Genomic DNA, 8314 nt, shown 5'->3' on the forward strand with positions numbered 1-8314 from the left:
AAGGATTTATCTCCCGACTCCACAGCCCTGGTTTTAACACAAAAAGATGCCGACGGAAGAAGTGAAGAAGCGGCTGCTAGGGTGGAGAAAATAAGAATTGCTCAGGAAGCAGCAAGCACAGCAACCTCAAAGCAAACCAATGCTAAACAAACAGAGAAAGAGTATGAAAACTAAGTGTATTTACTGCACGTTACTGTGCAGTCCGCCGTTACTGTTTGCAATATATTACCCGTTTAGCCCATCTTTTCATTAACTATGTTTGATGTTTAATACTTATTTACTAATAAGATAAACGTTCAAATAAATCTTTAGTCTAGGCAGCTACTTTTTTATTTGAAGAGGTGATCATGTGTCTGGTAGAGTTTTTACTGAAAATGTAATACTAAGAGTCAGCAACATACAAATTCAAATTAATTCAATTCAAGGTAAACTGAAAAGATAGCAGACTGTCACTTTTTTAGCAAAACACCAATGCTCCACAAAGGCTTCAGAAAAAATGTTGACAAAAGGCAAAATTGTGGAGTAGAAGAGGGGGAAAAACAGATGTGCAAGTATTCACTATTTTCCTATTGAAAATGGTTTATTTATCACAAAAATACATTAAAAGGCAACAAAAATCTTTTGCCAGCCATAAAGCATATACTGCTGAAGGCAGAAGTTTAAAACTTGCTGTATAAAGATCAACACAGCATTGATAGACTATGGTTATTAATTGAAACAGTACACAAGCAGTATCATATTAAACAATATCAGTGGAATATTTTACTTTAACCTAGAATTTCAAGAATTACATAAATGAACCCTCATGGGAAATATACCAGGTAAACTATGTGATCTTTTAACTTCAGAGTTTACGTTAAGAATTTAAGCAATTTTCAATGAAAAAGCGAGAGAGAGAGATCCCGATTATCTTTTAGGTTTCTCTAAAGCACCATATTTGAAATCTGCAAGTATCACATGTATAAAATGGTTAGTGGATTGTAATGCAGTGACTCCACTTGTTTCAACTGCCAATTACTCCTTTTTTCAATTTATATTAAGTCTTTTTGGACACAAAATATTTATGTTCTGCACAATTACATACGTGGTCGATCTCCAATCCTGGAGGGCTACAGTGGCTGCAGGCTTTCCTTCCTTGCCACTTTCTTGATACTAGAATTACCAGTCTCTACGAGAAAACTCGTAAATCCGGCCCACCTTAAATCCGTCTGCACCTCTCTGTCAGCATCTTTTGTTCTGTAAATGTGCCGAGTAAGACAAGCAGCATGCTATTCCATCCCTCCACCGTCACAGATCGTTCACTCCCAGATAATCAAACAAGGCGTGAGCTGGGAGAACTTTGTGAAGTGCTGGAGTTTTAGAGTGGAAATAGATTGTTATTTGGAACATATGCATTTCATGTGTGTTCCATTTCTACAGTAATCTGTGTAAACACATTGTTAAAACAGAAGCTTTTTCATATGATAGTAATAAATGTTACAAAATGTAGGCATAAACTATAGAATGTGTGAAACCTCAAGTCCAAAGATCAAACAAACACTTTCACCAAAGATTCAAGGACAATACAACAGCTTCCGTGGCGTAGCGGTAAGATTTGCTGACTTGTAATCAAGAGTCCCCGGTTTGATCCCGACTGCCTCCTATATTTGCCGTTTTCAGTAGTAAGCTGCTACCCACTCAAACTCCAGCAGTTCGCTCCCAGATAATCGAACAAGGCATGAGCTGGGAGAACTCTGAACAGTCTGCGACGGTGGGGGGAAGGGATAGCAGGCTGCTTGCTGCAGAACTTAATCGGTACATTTACAGGACAAAAGAAGCTGATGGAGAGGTTCAAACAGATTTAAGATAGGCTCTGGTAATTCTAGTTTTAACACTAGAATTACCAGAGCCTACGAAAAAACTCGTAATTCCGTCCCACCTTAAACTGCTTCTTAAATCCCTTCACACCTCTCCGCCAGCGCCCTTTGTCTTCTAAATGTGCTGATAAAGAGAAGCTCGGAGCAGCCGGCTATTCCATCCCCCCACCAATTTAGAACGTGCCAAACTTCTCTCAGCTCATGCCTTGATTGAGCATCTGGGAGTGAAGTGGAGTTTTAGAGTGGAAATAATAGATCGTTGTTTGGAACACACGCATTTCATGTCTGTTCCGTTTCTACAGTAATCTGTGTCAACACATTGTTAAAACAGAAACGTTTTTTTATATTCTAGTAGTAGATGACAAAATGTAGGCATAAACTGTATAATGTATGAAGCCTGAAGTCCAAATAGCAAAGAAACATTTTCACAAGAATAACACAATTGCGCTTTTATTCAAAAATATAACTGCAGAAACAAAATGCCGCCTAAACATGTGACATTGACACCAGTTTATTGTAACTGCCTCCGTGGTTCAATAGACTCAGCCCCGCTTGGGAATCAAAGGTCACAGTTCGATCCTGCGCCCTCCGTTTTGAGAAGTAAACTGCTCTTAGTCTTACTGTTTTAAATAAAAGCATACATTTGATTTCAGTCTGTAACAGCCGGTGCAATTTATGATCCTTGTAAAGGTTAGCTTTTTTTTTTAATTCACTTTTCATTCTCTCAGTCGCGTTCAGAATCAATCCATACAACCCCATCTGACACGGCTGTTTTCACTAAAGGCGCTATAGCTCTGCAGTGTACCACGATGCATACTAATGCAAAACCCCGGTTCTGACACACAAGCGCTGGCGAAGCTGCTTTCTTAGTATCTCACCGTCACTTGCTTTTCTTTTTTTCAGTTTTATTGAGTGTTCCTGCCAGTCCCCGCATGTTGCTGTATGCTGTTTCTTTTGTACTCCAGGACATGCAGAGGAAAGAATGGTAAAGACCAGTAACCGGCTATATGCAATCATCAGACACTCCCCATCTGCCCGTGTCGTTCAAACACAGGAACATATATTGGTGTAAAAGTATAACAAAAGTGCACTTTTTTCCATCGCCTTTTCCTGTAAGAAGCAATGTCTCTCTATGCTGTGGTTTCTATTACACACCTGAAAGAAAGAGACAATACATGTGAAAATATCCAGCATACAGCAACATGCGGGGACTGGCAGGAACACTCAATAAAACTGAATAAAAAGAAAATCAAGTGACGGTGAGATAAGAAGAAGGCAGCTTCGCCAGCGTCTGTGTGTCAGAACCGGTAGGGGTGGGGGGGCGTTAGTATGGTACAACGCAGAGCTATAGCGCGTCTGTATTCTGTTTCTTTTGTACTCCAGGGCACGCAGAGGAGAGAATAGTAAAGAGCAGTAAGTTCGGCGCTATATGCAATCATCAGACACTCCCCATCTGCCCGTTGTTTTGTTATACTTTTCAATACTTTTATACTGCTCAAGCGGGCATGCTCAAAAATACACGTGTAATGCCACGAAAAGTGCGCAGACACTTCATTTCGCAAACAAAACAAGTGCACTTTTATTCAAAACTACCTGTATAACCGAAGAAAAAGAAAGCAAGTTACAGTAGGCGATTGATACGACAGCTTGCATGGTGCAATGCTAAGTGCAGATTTTCATTCCGTGCTATATAAAATCATCACATTCAAATATTAACAGTTCCCACACACCCAAGGACCACCCTTCCTACATTTACGACACGTGTACTTGTTGCCGTGTACACACCTCTCTGTGCTATGGTTTCTATTACACTGAATGAGCACCTGACACTGTACTTTCTTCCCTGGGGAAGGTCCGCATCAGAGAATTTCCAGTTCCTGCATAAATTCACACCCGATCTGGCGCTGTTCGTTTTCAAATAATATTGCATTAGTGCGATTATATTTTCACATATATTGTCTCTTTCTTTCAGGTGTGTAATAGAAACCACAGCATAGAGAGAAGTGTGTACACTGCTTCTTACAGGAAAAGGCGATGGAAAAAGTGCACTTGAATAAAAGTGCACTTTTGTTATACTTTACACCAATATATGTTCCTGTGTTTGAGCGACACGGGCAGATGGGGAGTGTCTGATGATTGCATATAGCGCCGAAGTTACTGGTCTTTACCATTCTTTCCTCTGCATGTCCTGGGGTACAAAAGAAACAGCATACAGCAACATGCGGGGACTGGCAGGAACACTCAATAAAACTGAATAAAAAGAAAAGCAAGTGCGGTGAGATCGAAGAAGGCAGCTTAGCCAGCGTTTGTGTGTCAGAACCGGGGGTTTGGCGTTAGTATGCATCGTGGTACACTGCAGAGCTATAAGCGCGTCTTTAGTGAAAACAGCCGTGTCAGATGGGGTTGTATGGATTGATTCTGAGCGACTGAGAGAATGAAAAGTGAATAAAAAAAAAGCTAACCTTTACAAGGATCATAAATTGCACGGCTGTTACAGACTGAAATCAAATGTATGCTTTTATTTTAAAACAGTAATACTAAGAGCAGTTTACTTCTCAAAACGGAGGGCGCAGGATCGAACTCGTGACCTTTTGATTCCCAAGCGGGGGCTGAGTCTATTGAGCCACGGAGGCAGTTACAATAAACTGGTGTCAATGTCACATGTTTAGGCGGCATTTTGTTTCTGAGTTATATTTTTGAATAAAAGCGCAATTGTGTTATTCTTGTGAAAATGTTTCTTTGCTATTTGGACTTCAGGCTTCATACATTATACAGTTTATGCCTACATTTTGTCATCTACTACTAGAATATAAAAAAACGTTTCTGTTTTAACAATGTGTTGACACAGGTTACTGTAGAAACGGAACAGACATGAAATGCGTGTGTTCCAAACAACGATCTATTATTTCCACTCTAAAACTCCACTTCACTCCCAGATGCTCAATCAAGGCATGAGCTGAGAGAAGTTTGGCACGTTCTAAATTGGTGGGGGGATGGAATAGCCGGCTGCTCCGAGCTTCTCTTTATCAGCACATTTAGAAGACAAAGGGCGCTGGCGGAGAGGTGTGAAGGGATTTAAGAAGCAGTTTAAGGTGGGACGGAATTACGAGTTTTTTCGTAGGCTCTGGTAATTCTAGTGTTAAGGCAGTGGTCAATTTCTGCTTCTAATAACTTCTGCTTTAATATTAATTGACTTACTATTTAAGACAGACAGCTAATGTGTCCAGCACACAATATTTGAAAAGAAAGGTGCAGTTCTCAGTAATACATCATGAGAATGATAATAATAATACTCATGAGAACGTTTTGATGGTGCTCATTAATAAGAAAATGAACAGTATTGGAAATGCATGGTCTAGTGCAGAAGAATGAGCCATAAGCCATTAGATTAAATAACAGACTTAAGAATCAGCTTCTAATTAAGAAACTGGTTGAAGTAAAATTGGTTAGAATTTGAGTCCCCAACATAGCTGGTCTGTGACGATGCAGGTTCAGCTCCATGCTCTCATCTGCTGTTCGGAAGCCCTTGAACCCAACACCGTCGGTAATGTTACTGATGAGCTAGACAGTGAGGCAGTAACAGTGGAGCAAGGGGATGGTGTATAAAAGTGTCAAGTGCTTTTATTAAAACAGTAAAACAAAACAGTGTTCAAATAGTGCAATGATTCAAGTTCAACAAATAATCCAATAAATGCAAAAGTGAATCGTGGAGGTGAAAATCAATAGAAAAAACAACCTTTAAAACCCAAGGTTAAAACATTGTTGAAAGCAGTCTTAAAACACAGACAAGCCTGGTGCTTCTTCTACACTAGCGTCTCATCTGCTTCCCCCGTTTGGTCCCTGCAACAGTCGAGATGCTCTCTCTGCATTTGACCTTCTCAGTGCCTGTTCCTGCTGTTAGTTGACTTACCGATCCTTGGCTCCGGTCGGCTCCTCCCGACAGTGACTTGGGAATTCCCCCGCGACCAAGGATCTCACGCTGGGGACACCATGTCCCAAGTCCCAACTCCCACCACCTTCTGCAGAGAGTCACCCATCCTCCAGTCACTCCCATCCTTCACAAAAGCAATCTCCACGGTAGCGACCACATCCACTATTCCCCCCCCCACCCCGGGTGTCGGCCCAACACCCAGGCCGCCCGCTCAGCTGCCGCAAGCCTGCTCTCGCTCGCTCTTTCCTGCACCGAGTTTCTCTCTCTCTCCTCACCTCCCTCCTTCCTCTCTTTTCTTTTTGTTCTCCCCTTAACCGTCTAGGGCTTCCCTTTATAATGGACATGGCAGCTGTGGCAATCAACGGTTCCTGGGAATAACTACGATGGGGACAGTCACTCTCCTGTGCACTTAGATGAGAAACGCTCACACCGCAAATCACCCCCAGGAACTGCTTCAACCACACTACCACACCCCCTCTCTAAGCCACGAGCACAGTGATTATTTATTTAAAAAGTGGCTCTTTACATGAGCTGTAGACCCGCTACACCACATAGTCATCCGCTGGCTCACTTCACATCTTATATTTGTTTGACTGCTAATTAAGGAAAAAAGAAGCAATTTGGATTAGTGTTAAAAACAAGGCAATTAAAACAAAAGCAAGAAAGTCAACAGCAGAAAGTCTTCACTGATTAAGAAAGCAGCAGGAAGGAAAGCCTGCCACCACTATAGCCCTTCAGGATTGGAGTTGGACACCACTGACCTGGTGTTAACAGATCTCACATAAATCTTCTCTGTAAACCTAATCAAGTCTCTCAGTTACATACAGTACACAGAAGAGATTATAATGTCTTTCATATTACATCTACTTGTAACAGTTGCATACAATACACTAAAGAGTAGTGATGAATTCTGACCATCAATGCTAAACACATTTTGAAGCAATGTGCTCGTATTTAACAAAATATTTTCTGTATTAACATATCCAAACACTCCACATACGTTAGTTCACATCGGATTTTAAGTCTCTCTAAAGTAATCTTGTAGATGCATGAATATAGCACATTAAAACAGACAACCTTTCAGTAAGTTGACTCCTAGCTCCTGGTGGAAAGGAAGTTCCTTCAATACCCTCCTGCAAACTCTGCTGCTGTAGTATATACACTAGACAAACAAGCATTCAATACTTTTTAAAAATCACTAATAAACTCAAACTTTTTATGCCTGTTTACAAAGAGAGCACATTGCCCTTACACAAAGTGAGGATTCAAAAGCAGTCCTTTCCAATGACAAACTGGACTCCTGTTTAAGATGCCCAAAACTGAACAAACAACAAACTTTAGGTAATTTATCAAGCTTCCATACAGAAACATTCATAATACTGTAAAACAGTTATACTTTTATAGCTACTGAATGCTACCCAAGTACATACAGATGTTTTTGTGTGTGTGTTTTTTTTTTTAAAAACAACAACTTGAAGATGGCTAAGGGAGTTACAGAAATTATGAAGAGTGCAATAAGACCAGTCACTTTTTCCATCTTAAGCAAGACAATGTACATAGCAAAAATGTAATACTAAGCACTGACCCAAATCAAAAAATATGACAAATATATAGCAGTTTGATTTAATGCACCATGAAAACTGAAAAACTAAATTGCCAAATAAGAATGTGTATATGTGCTTTTGCCTTAGGCAACAGGAATACTTTTCTTTGGTGATTTAGGTAGCAGGTTTGCCATAGTAGCAAGGGAAGAAAAAAAAAATTGGTGGAAATGTTTTTGGGAGACAATATGGCAAAGAATTTGAGAATCATGTGGCATAACAATTTTAAGCCCACTCAACACCAACTAATTATACTAACAAAACCAAAAACAAAAACACTAAAAAAGGAAATTGTAAATAGCAAAAGCCTTTTATTACAACCACAAGCAGATAAATGTTTACCTGAACCTTTGAGCTTGCTGAGCAAGAGGCCCCGGGTACCTTCTGTTTGGAGATTGGTACAACTGAGACAGTAGCGCCTGACTAGTTTTCTGGCTTGGGTTATTTGCAAACTTGACTGTAATAGGTTCCGTTCCTCCGGGGGGTTTCTGACCATTAAGACCTTTAATTGCCTCTTCTGCTTCAATTCTTCTGTCAAATCTTATGAATCCAACTCCTCTGGAGACTCCTAAGTAAAAGAGAAGCTCTTTAGTCTGCAATTCTAAAGTCATTAATCAATTCAAGCAAACCAGTGAAAAGACAAAATGTCTCAGATAGTAAAATTTGCAGTTTAATAATCCTAACATTTAAAAAAAGATCAAGATAGTTCACCCACATATGCACAAGTGTAGAATAGGGAAGTGGATTTTCTTAATGTCCATCTTATTTTTCCCATGCTTCATCCCTAACTCATCAATATCTTAGTCAGCATTAAAAGTCTAGATGAATGACTAATAAAACCCTTTCCTCCCCACTGGTTGGTAAATAGTTGCTAAGATCATTTTTCTATGCTACATAATTAAAGATAGGCTAGTTGTCAACTACCT

At 40.0% G+C, this 8314-nt stretch overlaps 1 protein-coding gene across 1 annotated transcript in view; it reads right to left on the reverse strand.

The window, feature by feature from the left end:
- LOC120532787 (ELAV-like protein 2) overlaps nt 1-8014 on the reverse strand; it is a 41380-nt gene extending 33366 nt beyond the window's left edge. Inside the window, exon 1 of the mRNA XM_039759167.1 lies at nt 7731-8014. Coding sequence (XP_039615101.1) covers nt 7731-7999 — 269 coding nt within the window. The 5' untranslated portion in view covers nt 8000-8014. The remainder of the gene's footprint in view (nt 1-7730) is intronic.
- Between the last annotated feature and the right edge of the window lie 300 nt (nt 8015-8314).

The sequence above is a fragment of the Polypterus senegalus genome, chromosome 7 (genome assembly GCF_016835505.1).
Source record: "Polypterus senegalus isolate Bchr_013 chromosome 7, ASM1683550v1, whole genome shotgun sequence".
NCBI classification, from domain to species: Eukaryota; Metazoa; Chordata; class Cladistia; order Polypteriformes; family Polypteridae; genus Polypterus; species Polypterus senegalus.